The sequence below is a fragment of the Parasteatoda tepidariorum genome, chromosome 3 (genome assembly GCF_982258835.1).
Source record: "Parasteatoda tepidariorum strain Cologne lab strain chromosome 3, Ptep-v5.0, whole genome shotgun sequence".
NCBI classification, from domain to species: domain Eukaryota; kingdom Metazoa; phylum Arthropoda; class Arachnida; order Araneae; family Theridiidae; genus Parasteatoda; species Parasteatoda tepidariorum.
In genome coordinates, this window is record NC_141757.1 from 1,296,145 (window position 1) to 1,321,250 (window position 25,106).

General features: G+C 29.7%; 1 protein-coding gene across 9 annotated transcripts in view; it reads right to left on the reverse strand.

The window, feature by feature from the left end:
* The window catches only part of LOC107453633 (twitchin), a 264,438-nt gene that overhangs the window by 231,358 nt on the left and 7,974 nt on the right, over nt 1-25,106 (reverse strand). For 6 of the 9 annotated variants that reach the window (XM_087158568.1, XM_087158566.1, XM_087158567.1 and 3 more), the window contains exons 4-15: nt 22,688-22,778; nt 20,913-21,133; nt 19,552-19,642; nt 16,829-17,119; nt 15,292-15,322; nt 13,961-14,012; nt 12,674-12,750; nt 12,021-12,187; nt 11,600-11,850; nt 10,457-10,684; nt 1,701-1,810; nt 882-1,000 (exon numbers count right to left, since the gene is read on the reverse strand). In XM_087158568.1, the coding sequence (XP_087014694.1) occupies nt 882-1,000; nt 1,701-1,810; nt 10,457-10,684; nt 11,600-11,850; nt 12,021-12,187; nt 12,674-12,750; nt 13,961-14,012; nt 15,292-15,322; nt 16,829-17,119; nt 19,552-19,642; nt 20,913-21,133; nt 22,688-22,778 (1,729 nt within the window). The remainder of the gene's footprint in view (nt 1-881; nt 1,001-1,700; nt 1,811-10,456; nt 10,685-11,599; nt 11,851-12,020; nt 12,188-12,673; nt 12,751-13,960; nt 14,013-15,291; nt 15,323-16,828; nt 17,120-19,551; nt 19,643-20,912; nt 21,134-22,687; nt 22,779-25,106) is intronic. The other 3 variants (XM_087158572.1, XM_087158571.1, XM_087158570.1) reach the window with 1 other exon arrangement.

The window sequence follows — 25,106 nt, forward strand, 5'->3', positions numbered from 1 at the left end:
GTTTTAAAGTCTTTCCCACCAGAGGGCTAAAACCATGTGTTGTAAAACAATATGAAATAGTACTGAATGCCGGATGTAAAGCATCGGCTTCGATGAAGATAATTTTGTTAGAATTTTTTTGATATTTCGGTGAGAATTCACTTGATTAGACATATGATAGGCTCACTACGTGCCCTTGCGTGCCGAAGCTTATCAATTAAAACGCATTAGCGTTTTATATAATATAGATTAGTCATATGATGCTCACTGTGCTCACCAGGCTTCACCTGATCTTTTGCTGACCTGTATGGGACTGGAGAAAAATTTTATTTTGGAGGATCCGCAGATGGTGTTTGATTTTCTGCCGGTGAACGGTTTCCTGGACTTGGTCTAGCCTTGTTCTGGGCCAAGAGGAATAAGTATCACCACCATGATGCTCACTACGTGCTCTTGCGCGCTGAAGCCTATCAATTAAAAATGAATACTGTTGCCAACGCGAGAAAAGAAATATCATCGATTTTATTGATACATACGTATTAGCGTTTTATATAATATAGATTATTGTTGGTTCAGTCATCAAAAATCAGTCGGAATTGCTACATTTGGGGCGATGGTTATTTATGTTGGTTACCATCAAAAATATAATTGTTCAAGATGGAATCATTGATGGTTGCCATCAAGATTATGTTGGCCCGCCTATCCATGGAAAACCATCTAAAATGTTGACTTGGGTGAGTTTAACACTTCACGCATCCTTCCTGATACCACACCCTACGTATAAAAGGGGAAGTGAAAAATTCTGGTTCCTAATAATTACATAACGATTTTAGAGAGAGATATCGATTGCAGATTTGACTGTTAATTCTATACGTTTATTTTTAGAAATGGTTAAAAAGACAAACCTTCAACAGCAGAATAATTTTGCTGGAAATCTATAATGGAGGGAGCTGACTTTTCATTTCCTGGAATTGGTTTGAGAGGTGAACAAGGCTTGTCAATCATTTCTTCTAATTCTGACACGCTGGAATGAAATATATATCAGTCAAGTTAGAAAAGGGTGCGTAGCCAAATTATTAAACAAGCACCTTTTAAGCACTTTTCAAGCACTCAAAAATATTTTCAAGCACTCAAAAATATTTTTAAGCACTTTAAAAAAAATATGATAATTAGGCAGGGTCGGAAAGTTTTTGACCGGTTTTATCCGTTATGTCTAGAAAAAAAAAACTTTTGACAATTGACAAAAATCACGAAATTTTAAATCCTGTAAAACGAATTGCATTTTCATTCGCTGCGGAGTGACGCCAAAATAGATTTGGGTTGAATGAATTGTGAAAACGTTGAATAGAACATTGTGAACTGTCTTTTTGCATAATTCTAAGCGAAAATGAACATAGTAAAGGAAAAATCTCATTTTTGAAAAAGGGAAAATGAAGCACTTTTTAAAAACACCCCATGGAAAAAGCACCTTTAAGGGTTTTTAAAAAACGAAAATATGCACCTTTAAGCACTTTTTAAAAGAACCCTGTAGAAATATCCTTTTAAATCACTCAATTCATTTATAAAATGCTTGTCACTTTTAAATACTGTGAAATAACATAAATTAAAAATTTCTTTTTCTACTTTCAAAACTTTATACATTCCTCCAGTTATTTTGTTCGTTCGTCTAGACTTTGTTTTAGATACACAGTTTGTGATGTGGATATTAAAGATGTGGTAAATACCTGACTCTACGAACATCGATACTTTTTCTCCTTTTGGGTGCTGCTACTTCAAGCATTTCACCGGGACGGAGTTTCTTCGTTTTTCCACTCTCATCCACAACCATGCCTTTCTAAATAAATTAATTAACATAGATCACTTTTCTTTTAAACAAGTAATATAAAATTAAAAAAAAGATTCGAAAAATTAAATTACTTTTTATTAAATATTAAAATTTTTTTCTCCCATATAAAACTAAAATGAATGAATTAAAATTGAAAGAATGAATTAATATTTGAAAAAACTGTCTTAGCATCGAGTATCATCCACTAAAAAATGTATTTGAAGTAGAGTGCTTGACTAAAAAGTATTATAAAAGTTATGAAAAATAATGGCACGAAAATGTTCACGATTCAATTCCATTTTTTGAAAGAGAAGAACTTTCCAATTTACTGTCAACAACACAAATGAAGCTATAATGGTAAATCGTCTGCTGAATTTATGTTTAAAAATATCAAACTTTCGATTAAAATCGTCTGCGGTCGCCTAGCAACACTTACTGTTGCCAAGGCCAGAAATATAAATAACAAACCTCGTACCACGTTATGTTCTTTTTTGAATTTATTAATATAAAATTAAATATTTAAACGTGAGCGATAAACTATTTTTTTGTTCAAATAGAGTAATAAGTTAGAAATGATCACTGATGTTATCTTTAAAATATGTAAATTACTGACTAGCGTATAGTAAAATTTAAAACAATGACTAACGCTTCACCCATCAGAAAATTCCATTTCGTTTGTAGTTCATCTCCATTGAATGAATGAATTAATATTTGAAAAAAACTGTATTTACATCAAGTGTTCATACACTACAAGTTTTAAAAAAAATGTATTTGAAGTTGAATAAAAAGTATTTTATAAACGATTGAAAATGTAGGGAGATTGTGAAATAGAAGAAATTGGAAAAAAAAACTTTCGAAATTAAAACGTAATTATATACTTCCTAACAATAACTGAAACTTTTTTTTCTAGAAATATAATACTTCTTAATCATAATATAGAATCACAGAGAAGAAACTCTTTCCGTTTTTTTGATATTTTTTTCAAATCTCTCTCAAGAAATACTTAGATAACTATTTCATTATTTCAGAGGATCATGCGATTTCTCTTACTTAATGCTTTCAGAAATACTGAATGGAAATGAATGTCATTGAACATGTTAATGAACCGAAAATGAATGTTATGGAATGTCAGAAAATGTAGCAACGAATTTATCATTTGCATCGATTACATTGGTTTTTATATTTAATAACTACATTAAAATTTGTAAACTTAGCATTCACAAAAGAGATTATTTTAAGATATATAAAAAAAAAACGATTTTTGTTTTGCCTTACCGTAACAGTAAAAACATTCGACAAACTTAAACAAAATTGCCAGAGCAATATCTTAATGGATGCAAAAATATTATTTTAAAATATTAATAAAAATTTCGTTGACATTTGCGCAAGTGATGAGCACTTAGAAGTAGCTCCTTTTAACTGCGCATGCGCAGGAAAATATTTTTAAAAAAATTCTTTTTCGCGTGAATCGTAATAGGCAAGCCCAAATTGAATAACGAGATCATTATAAGTTTCTAAAGTAGTTCGTTGAGGAATAAGAGGTTTTTTATACTTTTTTTTGTATCATAAATCAAAAATTAGTAACTGAGGTGATAATGTGAGTAATAAGGAGGCAAAACGTACTTTTTTTAATACATTTTGAGCGTACTCATTTTTTATACATTTGAAACGTTGTTGGTACAAAACCAAATTTATGGAAAATTTCTTACCGTTCAGAGTCTTCTTTTAATACTTACAATACAAAAACACCTTAGAAAATTTTAAGATATTTTAATCAATTATTAGATAAAATTCTTTCAAATTATTCTAGTTTAATTTATTCCCTATTTTTACATGCAAGCAAATAAAAAAATTACAAATATATATATGCTATACGTATCACAATTTGCTCATAATTAATACGTTATTAATTATGAGCAAAAGAAATTTAGTTCTTAAAACTTGATATCTAAAGTTTTCCTATAACTAAAGCAAAATATTTTCTTCGTTAACCATTCTTACGAGTTTAAAAGGATTATTAAACTGAGAATTTAATTGTGCTTTCATCAATATCTCCATCTAAAAAGATTGGTAAATAATTCATATTGAAAGTATAGACTAGGAGACTTTCTCCAGAAAACTGTCAGCAAAATAATGTAAGGAAATCGATCCTTTCTCATGAGCAACAAATAATCATTCTTCTTGAGCCGTGACAGCTCAGAGGATACAGCACCCCAATGAGGTGAGCCGACAATGACTGGTAGATACGCATCCGGCTTGCACCGACCATAATCATGGTTAGAGTCCCCTTGTCGTCAGGCTAACAGTGGGAGGTTTTCGTGGTTTTCCTCTCTATGTAACGCAAATGCGAGATAGTTCCATTAAAATGTCCTCCACGAAGGCAGATTTTTCCCAATACTTGATCCAAGAGTTCTCTTGTCTTCTGGGTTGGGCTCAAAATGACAAGGCTACCCAAAAAATTCAAAATTTGAAAAGTTTCTTCTTCACTCAACCTGTTTTTCTTTTACAAAAACACATCTCTCTTCTTTTTACTATGTTTTCTTTCTTTTTTCCTTCCAAAATACATTTTTTTCTGCATGTCCTCTTTTTTTTTTTTTAAATTTCTTTCTCTTACTCGTAAGAATCCGTGATACAAATTGAGTTTTAGCAAAATTTCTTTTATTTTGAAATGATTTTTTCATTCGCAAAATGTACAATTTCGTATCCACTTAATTTTTTTAATGGCACATACAGGGAAACCCGAGAAAATCAAATTTCTTAAGATCGAGAAATATTTTTTTCTCTTTTTTTGCACTTGTGATGAGGAAAAAAATGTAATCAGTCTTTTAAACTAAGGGCAGGGTGCATAATTTTTCACACGTCGTAGTAATAAAGATGTGTAACATCTCATTAAAAAGAATGTTAATTAAAAACAACAGAATTTTTTTTAAATACTGTAGAAAAATGTTTTTATCAAGACTTTACGAATGATAAATGCGAAACTCAAGATTTGTATGCCGTAATAATATGTTAAAAACGTGATATATGCGAAAATGTGAAAATTTATAGAATAAAAAAACACGGATTTACGGTTTAGTAGATAACAGTTTTTGTTCAATTTTGGTCAATCCACTCAAAATCTCAATGGGTTTAAGTACAACGTATTAAGTGCGAAAATATTATGAATCCAGGCCTTCTAAGCCCCTGCGCAAAATATTCGGGTTTTGGGGTACAGGGGCAATACAATGTTTACCTATCTGAAAATAGTATGGAGGATGTAAAAATGTCACTTTTGGAGCAAAAAGTAGGATGTATTCACGTGAAAAAGAGAAGCAATTTACGTTATTTTGCTAATTCTTATTTGCAGCTTTTAGAATACATTTGCAGCATTACTGGTCATTTTTTAAATTTCAGATAATGACTTTTTAGTGTTGTGTCATTTTTGAGAAGATCCGTCTGGATAGCAGAGCAGGCAATGTTTAGATATTTTTAAGGATAGAGCTCCATTGGAAATCAAGAAGTTCAAAAATAGGCTTCATTTAACATGCGTATAGATTAAGGATAGTTCATGGGTAAGTTTCTTCTTCTTAACACTAGATTTACGGACGCGTCTTATATACGGACACGCGTCAATTTGACCCATGAACGAATTACATATAACAGCACTTAGAAAGCAATGTAATTATATACTATAACGAGAAAAATCAATTAAAATATGAGATATATATTTATGGAAAGTTATTATTATTCAATAATTTTATTATGCACATCTCTCTGATCAATTGACATCATTGCGATTCTGCGTTTGTTCTTTCTATTACTGCTTATCGGCAACAGTTGTTTATCGTTTGTTTCGCTTGAGATAACGATATCGGATCGGTACATTCCTATTTATTATGGATGTTTACTCCAAATTTTGTCTACATTACGATCGCGTCGAATGGACGCATATCCGTAGAGATACCACAATAGAATTCCGTAGAGATACCACAAAGAGAATTTCAATATTTCAACGCTTTTGAAGAAAATGGACTTCAATATATATTTACCTCGATTAATGGATAAAAGTCATTACAGCAGATAAAATAAAAATGCAAACGGAAATTTGAAATTTTCCTTATAAAATTCGAAATGCGTCAAAATGACGCGTCCCGTAAACCTAGTGTTATTATGGTCAAAATGACAGTTTGAAATACGTTTTTACGAAAACAAACGCAACTCAACCGGCGTGTATAAGAAAAATTGACACAACTGCTCCTTTTCAGTTTTCAACAAGGGATTACTTTTCGGCACATCAGAGTCAAAGTGGCTATGTATATGAACACTTCGCATTCGAAATTCTAAACGGTAACGTAAAATTTAAATTTCTAAATTATTAACAACGTGAGTTTTCAACCAATTTTTTTACACTATTTTAAATCTATAACAATCACTGCAATCTTATATAAGCAACTTTTAAAGTCTTTAAAACAAGAATAATTTAAATGGACGCAATCCCATTACGAATTTATTTAGATTCATTCGTTTAAGAAAAAGAAATCATTCGCATCCATGAAAAACAGAATCAAATGCTCCTCACAAACACGCGTTCCATTGTCGTAAACAGATACTAAAGTTTGTCTAAGCTAAGAACTCCTCCCGCCACAAAGTCTGAGGTCGTCTGGTGCTATGGAAACAAGAATGGTGAATTTTAGGGAGGGTAGCTTCACTCTAGGACTAACACAATAGACCGAAGAAAGAGATTCACCCGTTGACCCGAACCGAAACCACTCCCAAAGCAGTGAACCCGCACCCCTACTTGAAATAGTCATACCTTGTAACCATAGTCACCGCTACAGGTCTGGGGGAGTTCTTATTTTAGACAAACTATACAAGCTCTGTCCCGATTTGAAAACTCACCGACAATTCAGGAAATGTGCTGTTTTTTTGTGTTTTCAATGTAGGAGAGAGAAGGATTAAAAAAGAATACTTACGTGTATCAGAGATATATAAAATATTCATGCTTAGAGGTAGGTTGTGTGCAAAGAAAAAGACCTGGAAGAAGCTTTAAAAAAAAGAATCATGCCGCATGAAATATAAAAGATCATAACAAAGAGGAAGAGAGACAACAGAGAGAGGATTACAGACAGAGGAATGATAGACAAGGGCTGTTAGTAAAAAGACAGAGCATTGAAGCAGGCAGATGATTATATGCAATGCAATTTCCTGGGCTCTTCTTGATACAGTGTTGCATAAAACTAATTGATAAATAATGCTTTGAATTCATTTTAGGGTGCCGTCTTCATTGTCAAAATTCGATCGTATAAAAGGTGATTTGTAGAATAACAGCTCTCCCATAACTCTATCCGATTACTCAGTTATGGTTCTCAATTTGGTTCTATATTTATTTAATTTTCGGCGAACTTCATACTTGCCTAGTTTTTCCGAATGATTTTGGAAAGGGTACAGTTTCTTGCTACTTTAAGGTCATACAAAATAGACAACTCACACACGTTTATTTTTACTACTCAATGATATGTACTAATCATTGATATGTATTCACAGAAACCTTTGTGGTTCTTGTAGATTTTGACGGTCTCAGAAAAAAAAGCCTTTCTTTTAAGATTTTTGAATGATCTTCAACTAAAAGTATTTATCGTTTAATAATTAAAGTGATCTTAGTAAATTATAAAATAATGGTCATGATTCCCTTAAAAGTATTCCTAAAAGTATTGCCATTGATGCTCAAAGGATCTTCACTTTTGATTCCCTTAAATTTAGAGAAAAAATATCTCCCCCCTCCAAAAAAAAATTGCGTTAATAGTTTTACATAAAGAACGGAAAGTTTTAACAAAATCAAATCTAAATTCCTAATCTGACTCTTAAGAGAACTGGCTCTTAAACCGAGAACAGAGTAAACAAGTTTTGCTCATTTGAAATATTTATCCTATTAATAAAAGCATTTCAAAACAGGACCTTGTAATAAAAACTATTTGCATCATAAACAGCACTAGTTGGAATTATAGTTTCCTTTTCGTCGTGAAATAGTATTGGTTGGGTGGTTCATAAACTTTCTCTCCAGAGGACAACTTTTTTTTTTCAGTTGAAAGTATTTTAGTTACGTTTCACAGAACTATACTAATTGTACTCTTTGTACTGATTTCACAGAACAAAGTATTCATAAATATTAGTCACAAACATAGTAGAACTAAACATCTCTTTTTGGAAATAGTTACAAAAATAGAATGTTGCGTTTAAACTAAATAATAAAATAAAAAAAGTAGTATCAAAATATTTATCTTAAAAAATAACCTTTTTTTTAAAAATAATAAAGTAAATACAAAAGTATACATATAATGTTTCAAGGTACATAGGACATGACATAACCACATAATGACATAAAATATAAACTTGCAAATACTTAAAAATAGGCGAGAAAAATAATTATATATTGATTTTATAGTTCCATTTCTTTTTTGAAATGCCAAAACAATTAGATTAAAAGAGAAAGTTAGTTTGATAAGAAATGTAAGCGCTCATTACATACAGAAAAAAAAATTCAATTTGATATTAAGAAGAAAAAAAAAACAAATTGTAAACATTGAAATAATAGCTGTTTTTATAAACGGTCTTTAAAAAAAATTAGTTTTCAAAAATCATAAAATACTTGTTTGCAGTATTAAAAAAAGATAGGTTAAGATTCAAGTCGATAGGTTAGTCTTTTGTACCTACAACTGCTATAAACACAAAACAGATAAAGACGTACACTCATTATATAAACATACAGTAACACAGTTTATATTCTTGTTTCACAAAGACAGTTCACAGACACCGTTTATATTTATATTTTATGTTTATCAATTCATTAAAAAAATGCTAGAAAACTTATTAAATGAAGTTAAGGAATTCTTATCACAATTTTTTGAGAAATTTTTTTTAAATTCTAATAATCATATATTTTTAAAATTTTGATATTAAAATTTGTAAGTTTTAAGAAACTGCTTGCAGATTATTTTGAACTCTTTTATAAATTTATGTTAAAACACAGAGTGTTGTATGTGGCTCTTTTAACTTTTGACACCGGTGTAAAAAAAAACGATTAAAAAAGCCTCATTCATTATTATATCAGAGCTTAACCCCGTTCCGCCACAGTCAGGAGGCATCCGAGGAATTCATGCATTATCATATAAATGATTCGATTCAGACGATTAAGTCCAAATTTAAATTCATTCGAATTCATTTAGACATTTTATTTAAAAAAAATTGTTACAGTTCTAAAATCACTCATTATACTTATCGTATTGCTATTTAATAATTTAAAAAAAATTTTAAATTAGTATTAAATTGAAAAATATTTTCAATTTGGTTCATATTTTTAAGTCATCAAAAGAGAGTTATAATTGACAAACTATTTATAACAATATTATTCTATAATTGTATTAAAAGAACATTTCGCTCACTCCACTTTAAATTAAACTTTGTATATTTAATTTTTTTTTCTAATTATAATCGAACCATTAGGTTTCGACTCTAATCCAAACGAACGTTAGATTTACTTTAATAGTGAATAATGTATTTTTTCTTGCCGTGATGCAAAAGGAAACATAAATTTCAAACACAACAAACATCAATAACAAAGATAAATTTCAGGAGAGGTAAGGCAATTAAAGATCTGCTTTGATTCTTTCATGAAGAACTTTCGCGACAGCAGCAGATGTGAAATTTATACAGTTTACAAAATTCAAATGAGGCGATGCAGTCATGTATGAATTCACTTTAAAATAAACATTTAGATAAAAATAATAAATTAGACAACATTTCATTAGAAATGATTCATAACACGTTGAGCCAATGTATTTGGTTGAAGCCTTTATTGCATTTAACTAATAAAAACTTTTTGCTTTTTAGGTGTTTTTTTTTTTTTTTTTTTTTTTTTTTTGCATTTCTGTAAGTATTAAACTTCTTGGATGAGATTCATTTTTGCTTCTATAAAATTGTATTTTTTTTTATTTATTGTTTTGAGAATCGCTTATAAATTTATAAATTAATAGTAAACAATGAAATCTAGGAAACTAAGGAAAAAAATGTTTTTAGTAAATTATTCTCAAAAAACTATTAATTTTTATGACTTTTAGTATGAATTAAGGAAATACTTCTGACGATTCTTTCTCTTTGATTCAAATAAAAGAAGTTTGTCATTCATTTAATGGAGTGGTTAAATATAATACATTAAATATTTATACTTTTTTGCAATTCTTTATATTATAACGAGTCTGGCGTCAAGACTGTTTACTCAATCTCTTTAGCCAAGGTTTAATCATAGTCTTTCTGTAAAAAATAAAATATGCTTGTGTTCTAAATATTAAGGTTGACTTGGTTTCATGTTATAAAATATATTTACATGTTTCATTATTGTTTTTTTTTATTATTATTATTATTTCTGTGGCATAATGGACATTTATATAAATTTATGTTTACTTCTTTTTTATTAAGTTATATGCTACAACAAGAGAAAATAAACTCTTGTTTGTCTTTTTACCCTATAAAATTGATTTGCTCAAGTTTAAAAACTAAAAAATATCTTGAATAAAAAAAAAATTCATAAAATTTATACTATTTAAAATCATTTATATGTGAAACTTTAGTTGCCTTACTTCCAAACAAAATGACTTAACCAGGTCTTTTTAGACAACCTACCTCATCAGCTATAATGATGGATCCCCTCCTCGAGCCACCAGGACTGGGGATATCGACATAGGAGCCTCTGCGGCTTCCGAATTGGGGAACACTTACATCTGCTGACGCCTTCCTGGAACTGGGAGGTTCTTTGATCACAGGAGCTCCTCCTCCCGTCTCCTCCACAGAGATTTGTGGAACTGTGGATTTTGCAGACTCTTCTATTTTGGTCGATTTTACTTTTTCTTCCTACATAGGAACATTCTTATAAACTTCTATTTTAAGGATAATTAAAGGTTCAAAATGCTAGAGAAATATTCAAAAGCAAGACTTGTTATAAATTTCAATCATAAACAATTAAAGATGTTCAAAATATTAATAAAAATTTTCAAAATAAAAAACAATTTATTAATACCAACATTCCCTGCTATGCATTTTAATCAGTAAACGAAATAACAAAAGTTCTTTTACGTCATTAAATACGTTTAATTCAATCAGGCCCATTAAATGAAACAAAAAAAAAAAAAGAATATTATAAAAATTCGATACCAGTATTCCCAAAAATGTTGTTTTCTATTGATTTTGTTTAAAGCTTTTGTTCTGCTTTTGTAGCTGCCAACCAATCAAAAAAATTTCAGAAATTAGAAACTGATATTGATGCACGATTGAAAACATTGAAAAAAAGAATATTATCGTTTGGCTTAAATTAATGCCGATATATGTTATAAAAGCAGAAATCGTTTGAGTCAGTTATTTATTTTATTTCACTTATTCAATGTCGTAATCGAAACGTTTCCATTGCAGATATTGGTATATAAACACACCGAATGTAAAAAAGTCATTATTTTCAAAACGCATTAAGTAATGGCAGCTACTATTTAAGGCTAAATTACGACAGCCAAATTAAATTAAGTAATCATATCTTTAATAATGAATTTTAAAAATCAATACCAGCACGAAAATCAATAATTTTCATTAAAAAGTAAATTTGCGAAAGGATTCCAACAGAAGCAAATATGACTTGGATTGAAAACGATTGTGTGAATACAACGAGAGACATTTTTTGCAAGGCTGTTACTTATGTCTTGATAGGCGATTTCAGCGACATGCGGCGAATCATTTTCACGAAATATTCTTCTTTACATTTTATCGTTGTTTCATTACCTTTATTTCTATCTTTGATTCCTTCTTTTCTGTCTTTGTTTCTTTCTTTTCAGTTTTTTGTTCCACTTTTTTCTCAGATGTCTTTACTTCTTTCTTATGAACCTCTAGTTTCTCTACTTTCTTTTCTTCTTTCACTTCAAGTTTTTTTTCTTCTTTCTTTTCCACTTTTATTTCCTCTTTCTTTTCTTCCTTCTTTTCAACTTTCTTTTCTTCTTTCTTTTCAATTTTCTTTTCCTCGACCTTTTTCTTCTCTGAAAATAAATTGATAAAGATAATTAAAAAAAAGAAGGGAGAAAATATTTGAGATGGTTTGAATCTACTAAAGAAAGTTTTCGTACAAATCGATTTTCTATAAACATGACGTCACATCGTTTCATTAAAAGCGAGACAAATAATAATCACGAATAAAACAATACCAGACCTGAAACAGTCAACTGCGCTGAACTTTCATCTTTTCCAAAATCATTTGTAAATTCCACTTTGTAGAGTCCAGACGAAGAAACAGAAGTCTTTGAAATGCTTAAAGTGGCTGTAGTATTATCAAAGGACAGCTTTATCTCGCTCGATTCTTTCATAATTTGGGTGCCTCTAAAGAAAAAGAAAAAGATGGAGTCTAATGATAATAAGCTACCAGCTAATACGTTTTTATTTCATTGGCAAGCTTGATATATTTCCTTTTGTTTGCAAAACAAATAAATACAAAATGGGCTTATTAAACTGTGAGCTGCGGCTAGCAGAGAACTCAAATCTTTAGAGTTTTTAGGTGAGCGTTTAGAAAATGCTAAAAAAATTTTCCATTTTCTAGTACCAGGAAGTAAACACCATCAAATGCATAATATAATTTTTTTTCCACCGCGAGTTGAAACTCGTCAAGTATTGCTCACCTCGACGAAACTGTTTAGATATTTAGCACATTTTTTTTTCATTGAACACGAGAATAGCAGCTAAGAGTTCAAACAAAGCTGAAGCTCAATTAACGAAATTGAAATGCACTTTTTTTCTTAAACGGAGACAATGGTAGACAATTACTGAGTGACAGAAAAATTTGCGAAATGAGTAAGCTAAACTACTTACTTATACCAGGTAACACTTGTCTTAGACGTAGAAGTCACTTTACATGTAAATACAGCACTATTACCTTCTTCTATAGTCTAAAAAAAATCAATACAGATATGTAGCACAATTAATAACTACAAAAAGAATAAAATAAAGAGAAAAATGAAGAAAATTAATAAATTTTATTTTATCTTATTTTAATAATTTTCTTCATCATTATATTTATATGTAACATAAAAAGCTTCAATTAATCTTTTTATGTTAGTTTCTTTTATTAAACTTCATCCTAATTAATTATTCTAAACGAAATACTTTCTCACACTTTTAAAAGTCACATCCTGTTCTTAAATCTATTTTTGGCTCAAGTATGCATTTAATTAAGAGCAGGACATTTTTCCCTTTGCTCTTGTGTGGGAAACGTTCGATCTATTTCATAAACCAATAGCAACTACTAAGAGTTCCCTCTGTCCCTAAATTAAGACATATTACGGATTTTACTTTGCAAGATTTTCCCTAACATATAACCAAGGAGCGCAACTTTTCATGTGCACTTTCACTCACTTGTCTAATAATTAATAAATAAATTTTGTACCCTCCTTCCCGACCTATGACCTGTTTTAATCCTTCCACCCGGCAACGACGTTATATATATATATATATATATATATATATATATATATATATACACAGTGTATATATGTTTATATATATATATATATATATATATATATATATATATTGGATAACCTTTGTTTTTAATTAAATTTTGTAAGAATATGTTTTGTGGATCACTAAATGCAATTTTCATGCAATTCTAATGAGAAATATGTATTTAAAAACTGTTTTTAATCTAATAAATGAAATTCTGTGAATTTGCAGTAATATATATCGTATATATATCGTATAATATATATGCAGTAATATATATCGTAAGGAACTCAAAAGATTTTTTCCTTACATAAGTTATGTGTGTTGAAAAGTCGCTTTTCTTTATCTACTTTTTGTATTTATGTTAATTGGAAAATATTTTTTATTTTTAATTTTTTTATGGATAGCCATTGAAGTTGTATCTTTTCTGTAAGATGCAGTTTTTGTAAACCCTTATTCTTTTATAGATTTTTTTTCTTCTAAGGTACAGTTTTTTTCCTCCTGAAAACAGTTAATCTTTGTTTTAAGTACAAACCAACCAAATTGTAAAAAATATACTCAGAAAGCACATTTCGTTTAAAACCAGATCAGATAAAAACAGATGTTTCGAGTGTAATAAATGTAAGAATTGGAAAAACAAAAAACTTATGTACTTACAAGAGGAGTTAAAGCTTGTGTAATCTTTGGTTTATCACCAGAAGGTTTTTTTCTATAATAATAATATTATTTAATTAATAAAACATTTTAAGCAAAATAAATAAATAAATAAATGAAATGGTATTAATTCTAAAAGATAAAGTTTGAAGAAGCTCTTTTCTGATATTACCAAAGAGGGTGAAATTGAAATGAATAAAATTTCAACAATGACTGTTAGAAGAAATTTCTCTAAATGATTATCAGATAATTTATATATGTTTAAATAAATTAATGAGATGTACATATACAAGAACATGTTTAAACTTGTTTTCTTGATTTATAATTTGTATGTCATTAGAGCTTCTTTATTGTGTGTCAATTGTGGGCGATTTTTTTTATTCGGTCAAATTCGGAACTTCCCCCTCCGAAAAAGTTCTCTCCGTCCCTTCCCTGTTTGTACATAAACCTCATATAACTTCTAAACTATTAGTCTCTAGATTGGATTCATTCTATTGAGTGTTAAAAAATGCATCATTAAATATTCTTCACTAGTTTATCTAGAAACAAATTCAGTTCTTTACCTCAAATCATCCCCATTTCCATGAGAGAAAAAAAGAGTGCTGTAATAACTGGAATAATTATAAAATAAATGTAAATATTTCCCCATTCAATTATCCATGAAATTTGATTTAAATAAATATAATATTAATGAAATACTGCACATGTAATTAAAATAGAACAATACATAATACTTTTAATGCAGCAATCCGTTTATCAAGAGCGAAACGGCAGGTGATATACTATATTGATTAAAATAAATAATTGCTTGCATTAAATATCAAATTTAATAATTTTTTATAAATATATTTAATTCAAAATCTTCAGCAACAAAAAACATTTAAAATTAGCGCATCCAATATTTTGAGAGGTAACTATTTTAAGTGTGGAATAAACAGGAATTGAAGCTTCATATATAGATAATTTCATGTCATTAAAGGCGAATCTCTCTTTTTAAAAACTCAAGTGTACTCAAGTGTAAAAGTGTACGAAAATATCAGGGCTCTATTTACATTCGAAATAAAGAGTATTTTTAAGAAAGATTGTATAATAGCTATTAAATGTAATGAATAATAAGAACTTAAGAACTTAATATTGAGGTTGAAATGCAAATCACATTTTCAACAGCTGAGATTAAGAAATGTGTCCTTTTAAACCGATAAGAAAATTTGCAAAAAATCAGCTTAAAATAAAATACTCTTTCTCAAAATTTAAATGAAATGCCAAACACTTAATGTTGTAGGGTAAAAAAATTTCTGATTTCAAAAGTAATAAATATCTTGAAAAATATTTACTTTTCTTCCTTCTTCTCTTCTTTTTTCTCCTCTGAAAAAATAATGAATATATTTTTTTTAAATGTAAGATTTAATTGTTTATAACTAAAGCAATTGTTTACCGTAATTTATCAAAGAGCATCTTCTCCAAAGAAATTATTAAAAAGAAAAAGCTACAAGTTTTAAAAAGATTTTTTCTGTGCAGAATATATTTATAAAGTTTTAACTGAAATATTAATTTCATTCAGTGAAATAAATAATTTTGTCAAAGCGTAAAAACAACCGAAAATTGTTTCAGTTAAATGCAATAAAATACAAGAGTAGCTGTTAAATAATAATTTTTTTTCATTTATTTTGTTTAAGTAAGAGACAATCAAGATCATTTACCAACTACTGAATTTAAATGCAACACGAACATACATACATACATACATATATATATATATATATATATATATACATACATATATACACATATACATATATATATATACATACATATACATATATAGGAAAATCGGCTTAAAAGTAAATTATTTTAATAATTATTATGGAATGATCATGTCCAAAAGAGAGACACTCAGAAAGACTTCATTTTATTATTTCAGATAATACTAGTTATTAGTTTTAAGTGAAATTTATTAATTAAAAGAAATACCCGGATGCTTTTTATTAAATAACTTAAAAATATGATTAATACACTTGTTTAAGAAATGAAGAGAAATTGCCAATGATTAATACACTTGTGATTAATACAATATGATTAATACACTTGTACTTGTACTTAAAAATATGATTAATACACTTGTTTAAGAAATGAAGAGAAATTGCCAATGATTAATACACTTGTGATTAATACAATATGATTAATACACTTGTACTTGTACTTAAAAATATGATTAATACACTTGTTTAAGAAATGAAGAGAAATTGCCATATTTTTAAGTTATTTAATAAAAAGCATCCGGGTATTTCTTTTAATTAATAAATTTCACTTAAAACTAATAACTAGTATTATCTGAAATAATAAAATGAAGTCTTTCTGAGTGTCTCTGTTTTGGACATGACCTGCAAGGGGTCAATTTTCCATTAGTTCGCTTCGGTTGATTTAGTTCCCCCCCCCCACCCCCATAGTTTTACACCTCACCCTTGATAAAAATAAAACTGCTGCAGACGATTTTCTTTCTTTCAAATATTATACATCGGTGATAGTCGCTAGCTTACACAACTCTCTTTTAAAAAGAAGAATTCTTTTTACACCATATTTAATATTTCTTTTTTATTTATTTATACACTCAACGAAAAGCTGTATATCTGTAAGAGGGGTCTCTTATTTGTTGTTGTTTATTCTGGAACCGCTGTTTCAAACCTTCCAACAACAACGCTCGACCATGCGTGTGTATTACAATTGTTGAATTGTTTTGTACTGTACCAATGTATATCAAATGTCATTAAACTCGGTCCAGTCTGCAAATTCATTTTATTTCTAACACCAGTGTATTTTATAAACATTTTGAACGACATTTTAGGAAGAAAAAAAAACAACGATTAATCTTACCGATGTCTACTTTTACCACCGATGAAGTGATTTCTCCCTTTTCGTTTTTGGCCACCATTTTATAGTCCCCCTTGTCAGCGGTGGTCGGTTTCTCAATCTCCAGTGCAACAGAAAACTCTCCCTTTGTTATTTCCGTTATCTTCACGCTGTGTTTGCTGCTCTCCATCACTTTTGTACTCTCCTTGTACCAGCTGCAGGTCGGTTTAGATACTGAGGACACTCGACACTCGATCACCACCCTCCTCTCCTCTCTCTTCACCACTTTCGGTTTCTCCTTGATCACAGGAGCCACTAAACAAAGACAATCATTCATTTTAAATCTGGTGACTATGGTGGCAAGGAGGTAATAACCAGGGGCCCTTCGATTAAGTTGTTTTTCTCTTATATTTTTTATTTATTTTAAGTATTTACATATCTTTTCATTTAAGAAAGCATATTTAAAATAAATAATAAATTAAATTTTACTTTATTTTGTTTGAATTAGAACTAAAAAATAATCATAACATTTTGAAAGTACTTTAATATATATTTGAAATTGATTTTTTTAATAAAAAAAATAATTGTTTTTCTTAATTTTTTTAAACTTATTTTCAAAAAATTCATTTTAAGAGGGCCCTAATCATTGGGGGCCATGGCCTAGTCTGATCTAATGGGTAATCTGGCCCTGGGTATAACTATTTCGAGTCGGGGAGAGGCCCAGGTCGGTGAGAGAAAGGGAATCTTTTTCTTCAGCCTATCGTGAAGAGAAGCTACTCTCCCTGAATCGCGCTATTCTTGTTTCCATGGCAGCGGACGGCCTCTGACTTTGTGGCGAGGGGAGTTCTTACCGTAGACAAACTATGGGTGTGTTGGTACTTTATTGACATTGCACAAGAGCAGAACAATGGGCTATGAGCGATGGTCTGGGAAACATCCCTGAGGATGATCCGAAAACATGCTATCGCCATTTTTTATCCTTTGCAGAGGGGGTTGCTCCCCTGCTTTGGTAACCCGATGACCTGCGCACGAAGTCGAGAGGGTAGAACAGTTTAACGAGGACCGACACACTCGGTCCCTACGCAAGCTGCTCAAAGTGGTCACCCAACCGCTAACTGACCGCCAGTAACTTCTACTGGTCTACTGGGAACCGTGTCTTTACGGTCATTCCACTGAAGGACAGAGTTTCGATAAAAACAACCGTTGTTTCAAGTAATGATAAAATAATCACGGGATTAAGTAATGATAATAAAATAGTGGATTGAAGTTTGAAACAAAAGACAGGAAATTCGAAAATTGATCTACTGGGTGACGTCACTGCGGGACAAATATTGAGACCAGTGTATTTAAAAGCACAACTAGGTAAACAAACCTCTGTAGTTTGAAAATTGTTTCAGTCATTCATTTTTATTTTTGTGATTTTTATGATTTCATTTCATCTGACGGTAAACAGCAGATACATAATTGAGTTTACGACAATCCACTTCGTTGCCTCGACATTTTGAAGGCAAGGATCCACAAGACCAAGTATTGGGACAATGTGGAAGGAGACATCCCGCATCAAGACATCCCAGGCTAAGCAAGGCGTCTACTCACTGTGACAGGGGAAGAATCGATTCGAGCCTAGGATTCCCGGCTATTCTAGTAATCCTAACAGAAAAGAGATGCTTCAAGGAATTCAAACAAATCGTACATTTTATTATTCATTTCCTCAAATACTATTAAAATGTTTACTTTTTAGCTAAAAATACTGCTTTTTTGCCTCTTAAAATATTTATTACTGATATTTTCATTTGGAAAGTAAAAACGTCCATTGTTTATGTCGGATAATAGGAATTTTATTACATTGTATGAAATATATGGAAATATAACGATAGGGTCATTTGATTATTTACATACTTTCAACAAAAACATGAGCAAATCTAACATAAAAATTGTTTCGAGCGATACATCCAGGTTTTCATTTTAATACAAATACTTTCAATGAATGCAATAGGATGCTGTATTGAAGGAACGTAGTTATACAAATATCGTTCCGTCAATTCATAAATACTACAACACTATACATTTACTTTTAAATAAACTGGCATGGATTATACTTTTGTATTATAATAGTGATGCCAGAAATGGATAGAATGCTATAATTTAAAGCAATAAAACACGATTCATTAAAAAAAACACTTGTAAAAATACAATAGCTGTTAATGAAATTCAGTTTAAAGGTTGATTCATTCAACAACAACAAAAAACAGTCATCTAAAGAAAGTAGTGTTTTAAATATATCTTAGAAAGAGATCCATTTTTCTCATAAAGAGTGTCATTGCATTGATTTTAAATGTACTAAGTTTTTTTTTAAAAAAATGATTAATATCTTGTTGGATTGAAATATTTTTTTGGATGTAAAGAGTGTCCCAAAATGAACGCAAGATTTGAATGTGCCGCCATTTTTGCAGTGAATTGTTGGGAACCCTGAAAAAAAGAACCCACGAAATTCAGCCACCATTATGCACAAAGGTCATGAAAGATTTCAGCAAGAGATATTCAATAAGAGTGCCATCAAAGTCGTGGAGTTCATTTGCCAGATTCCATAAATAACCCTATCTTATGTACTTCATGATTCAATGAAAAATAACAATCTAAAGAACTGCATTTTCTATTTAATTCAAACCTTGTGTTCAGTTTGGGACACCCTTTCTCATTATTAAATAATAAATTATTAAAAAATAAATTTAATAAAAAAGACTTACATTCGATGTTAAGAGTGAGATTTGCGTTACTTTCTCCGTGAACATTTTTGACGTTACACTTATAGAGCCCGGCATCAGTAAATTCCAAATTCTGTAAAAAGACACATTTAAATACAACTTTTGAACATTATATATAAAATTGAATTTAAAAAAAAAAATAGTATGTGGAAATTACACGACCCATACAAATAACTAAAAAATAATAAAAACATTTTCTTTACTACGCTCAAATTTTATTCGAAAAACGAGATTCGAAATATAGTCAGGCAAAAATTTAATTTTATTCAGAATTTTTTTTATATTTTAGAGAAACTTATTTATTTTAGAGCAGACGAAAATATTACGTTTTTATCCTTTATTTATTTTTTGAATTCTGCTTGTCTGTTGATTAAAAGCTTTATTTTTAGTTCTATTTAATTTTACTTAATGTGGATTAACTTGCACAATAAATTCCTTTAGTCTTATTTCAGTCGGTATTCGTTATTAGTATTCAGTTAATCGTTATTAGCTCTGACAACTTATTATTTCTAATCAGAGTTGGAATAGTTTAAATAACCTGATTCTTTTTAAATAATTTAGAAATGCTTTCGTAGAATTATGATTTTATTTATAATTCTAATCAAAATTTTCATTTAATATAAATTCTGTTATATTTTTCAAATCCTGGAATTTTATGTACTGCCTGGAAAAAGGTAAAAAACAATTTCTTCTTTTTTCGTACGAACCCTGCAGAACATGAAGGTGAACTAGCCAATGGCTGCTATCGGTTCACTTATAACAATCTTCTCAAATTAGATGCATTTTCGTTCAGCATTCAATGAATGCTGATACTCCATTTTTTTTTTTAAATGAAACCTTTGACTTATATACATTTCGGAACTATTCAGCGGGAAAGATTATCACCAATGTTTCTATGTTAGTTACCTATTACTTCTAATAGCCTATTATTAAACTAGCACTATTAAACTAGCATAATAATTACCTATTACCACTCATAGCATATTATTAACTATATAAACCTTAGTCTATCAATCACTTATTACTACTAATAGCTTATTATTACCCAAATGAAACTAGTATATTAATTATCTGATACTACTAATCACCTATTATTAACAATATTAAACTAGTATATTAATTACCTCTTACTACTAATCACCTATTATTAACTATATTAACCTAGTATATGAATTATCTATTACTACTAATATTCTATTATTAACTGTATTAACTTAGTATATTACTAGTACACTACCTAGTATATTACCAGTATAGTCTTAAAAATATTTCAAAACTGAATTAAGTTTACATGAGTCACGCATTTTTCCATAACATCAAAGAAGAAGGGAAGATGAACTAGCCTTTAATTCTAGCTTTATGTGATATACATCTTTGTCTTGCTTGATGGTCTGAATGATGCGACTGCTTTCTTTGACCACCTGTCCATCGCAGAACCACGTAATGTCCGGTTTTGGACTGGCCCTCACTTTGCATTCCATGATGATCCTATTTCCTCCATCTTCGGGAGTGATTTTTGGTTTCTCCACAAATGTCGGTGCTTCCCCAGTTGGAATTTTTTCACCTGAATCAACAACAAAAGTTCACTCATTTGTTTTCACAATCTGAATGTATTCCATGGATGTAAATAAAAACTATTGGAATGTCTAGAGACTTTTTAACTCGAAAGCAGAAAAATTCTCTAAAAATTATTCATTAAAATTAATTCATTAAATGATAAATTCTGACTGAACAAATACTGTTTCCCCTGCTAAGATTCCCGATAAAATGGAATGATGTGCGCAAAAAGATAGATTTTTCATCTATTGATCGGATGTTGACTCAATCTAAATGGTTGAAGAGAGAGTCTAATGAATTAAAGCAGACCCTCACAATACACTGGTCGACAAAATTAAGAGATGGAAGACATTTTCCCAAATATCTCAAAAAATACTGAATATAAATAAATGAAATTTGGTATGGATATACCTTATTCCATGATAATAAAGTATGCAAAATAAAAATGAAAGTGCCATTCACTGGCAAGACCTATTACCAATAAACGCAATGTAGTCTGAGCTTAAGGATAAAAGATGACAATAAAAGTGAGGCTTGTACAGTGTGTGTTGCCTCTAGTATGGTGTATGGTCACCCCTGACAGACAGCATGCACAACGAGTATGCATGCTGTTAATAAGGAAGTTAAGGAGGACTTGTGGAAGATTCTCCCATTCTTCCACCAGAGAAATTTTGAACTCCAGAATGGTTCTGGGAGGAGGTTGGCTCATCGCAATAGCTCTCCCAAGAGCATCCCAAGCATGTTCAATAGGATTCAAGTCAGGGGATTTGGCTGGCCAATCCATTCGTTGAATATCCTCGCTTTCCAGATACTCATCAACCATGAGAGCCCTATGTGGTCGCGAATTGTCGTCCATAAAAATGAACTCAGGGCCAACAGCGCCCCTGAAAAGACGCACATAGGGCTCTAGGACCTCCTGCTTGTACCTCTGGGCATTCACGGAACCACTGTCAAACACATGGAGTGGTTATCTTGCATGATCCCTGCCCAAACCATGAGTCCTCCACCAGCATAATGGTCCCTTTCGATAATGTTGCTGGGATGGTATCGGGTTGCAGGTTCCCTTCATATCAATAACCGTCCAGAAATAGCGTCATAGAAATGAGCGAAAATGCTTTCCATCTCTTAATTTTGTCCACCAGTGTATATATAAGGGATATCTGAGAAGAAATATTCTCACAATAGTTGGGAGAGTGGTCCAAACTTCACCATTTTTAAGAGAACAGTTTTGCACAAAATCGTTTATCAATTTTAAGTAAATATTTATAATTTCATTTAATAATAGTTTACACATTTTGGTATCATTTTTAGATCATTTTGAAACATGGGTTGGAAACAAAATGTGGGGGGGGGGGGTTCCTGAGAAATCGAATTTTGAAAAAGTCGTACATTCTAGAATTTTTACTTAACAAAACTTTATTTACTTATCTATCGTATTTTCTTTGGTGCTGCTCACATTATCATTTTGATATATTTTTTAAATTAATATATTTTTTCGAAAACACTATTTTTGTTATAAGCAGATCTCCCGCATTTGTTTCAAATATTGTTTAAAAATTACCTTGAATATCAAGATTTAAGTTGGCATTCAATTCACCGTGTGCATTGATCATGTGACATTTATAAGCACCGCCATCTTCTTTTGATGCATCCTGCAAAAAAAAAAAAAATTATAAATGAGGCTCTCATTTCAGAATTTGATTCGATCTTGTCCCTTATTAGGAAAACAAGAATGCTCACGATAACATTTATGCAAAAAACACTCTGAAAGTGTTTAGAAAAATATACACGCAATAAAAGAGTACAATGCAATAAAATAACATTTGTTTCATTGACGTTTAGTCCAAATTCTTTACTGTATAGTGGATTCTTTGTAGAACTGAATTATAATTTTTGGTTACTTGAAATACATTCTAATTTTGTTATGAAGAAGGGAATTCAAAAAAATAAGCAAATTCATTTTTAGAAAAATTGTTTTTTTTTTTATTTAGAGGCCATTCTAAGAAATAATTAAAGAAAGAAAGAAAGTCCACAAGAGAATCATTCTCTTTAAAACAAAATAAAGTTCTGTATAGATCTTTTTTGTTTGTAAATTATTGCCTCAAAACTGTAAGAACTTTAAACTTCATTGATATGTATAAGAAATGGTAAAACTCATTAAAACTATTTCCTCAGCATTTCCGAAGAAATATTAAATAATAAGTTAATATTGATCTTTCTGAATAAAAAAAATTCTTTAAAACAATTTCCATTGTCATATTTCGTTGAAGTAAAAATATAAAGTGAAAAAATATGATTTGAAGCAAAAAATGGATACGCAGTTGTCGAAAATTACACGAACTCTTATAATTGAGAAAAGAGGGAAACATTATTGATGCATTACTATCATTTTTAAAGGATTATAAAGAAAAATAAATTTTAAAAGAAGACAGCGATTTTTATGTTATTTTCATGAACACTAGGAAGTGAATGAACTAAAGTGATATGAAGTAATACAATTCAAAAGTAAAATATTCTTAAGTTAAGAAGAAATACATTTCAAAACGAAAGTATTTAATTTAAAATTAAATATAAAAACGAAGACTATTATTTCATTTGATTTTCAGACCATTATGACAACGGAGATTAATGTGCAAACGAATCAAATTATTCAAAAATTTGTCAAATACTTAAACACGAGGCACTAAATGTGAGCGTGTTTAAATTATATAACTCTCAACTCTTTTTTAAATAAAAATAAGTATTGTTAGAGAAATTGAAAATGATAAAATTTTGTTTCATAAATTCTTATTTATGTAATTAAATTCAATATTATTAAGGTCTTATCAAACAGCAACGATTTTAATTTTTTTTTTATTTCCCTTCTGTGTGTCCTTGATTCGTCTCTTCCAACGATTTCGTAATTAATCGGTATTTTATGATATCTCTGACTATTGAAATCAGTATTTCCCTAACTCAATCTTAAATGAACCCTATTTAAGATGGGCAATACACAAATAAACTTTAAAAGACGAAAAATGAACAACCAAAGGAAAAATATTGTAAACAAAACCCTAATCATTAATAAATTGAATTGAAATTAATTGAATAAATTGAAATTGCGAGGACAGTTTTCACTGACTGCTTCATTTTAATTCAAACACTTGGGAGCGACAGTTAAGATTGAATTATTCATAGTTTACCCTTTTATTTCTTCCTCAATGATTGTATGGTAATAAGTTTAAGTTTCTCTCATAGAAACTTTTAAAGAGTTTAATATAAACAAGTTATTTCTTATTGAAAGGGAATGATTTTATTTCTTCCTCCCAAGGTCATTCCTCCTGCAATTATTATTATTAATGTCGTGTTTAGTTTTGATTCCATTTCTGAATTTAAAATATCTTTTAACTAGTGTTTCATCTAGGTAAAATTTGTGAAAATGTCTACTTAAACTATAAATTTGTAAAATAAAAATATTTTTTATTATTAGACATTAATGTAGTCAATGCAATTTAAATAAAAAAAATTCTGTAATCTTAAAATAAAAATATTTCACTCACCTTAAAAAAATTGCAATTTTTAATAAAAAATTGGAAAAATAGTGCAAATTTTTAAAAAGTTTTAAAATTTGTATCTTAAATTAAACTATCTTGTTTTGAAAGACCAAACATATGGAGAAGAACATTCCAGGAAATGTGTGCATTATCGAAGTCATAATTAGTAATCTAAGACCACTTTCACCCCTTTAAAAAATGGACCGATATTCACTACACCTGCTGTTTCAAACAGCTGTTTTTACCAGCACCCACGCATGGAGCAAAAATACCCAAATCGCTTATTGAAGCAGACGATTTTTAAGTAATCATTTAAAACCTCTTTTGAAAAATGACCTTTTTATCTTTGATGAACATGTTAGAATAACTAAAACTAAGTATAAAAAAATAATAATAAACGGGAAAAGATTTGAATAAAAAATGAAGATAATCTAGTAAAATAGTTTA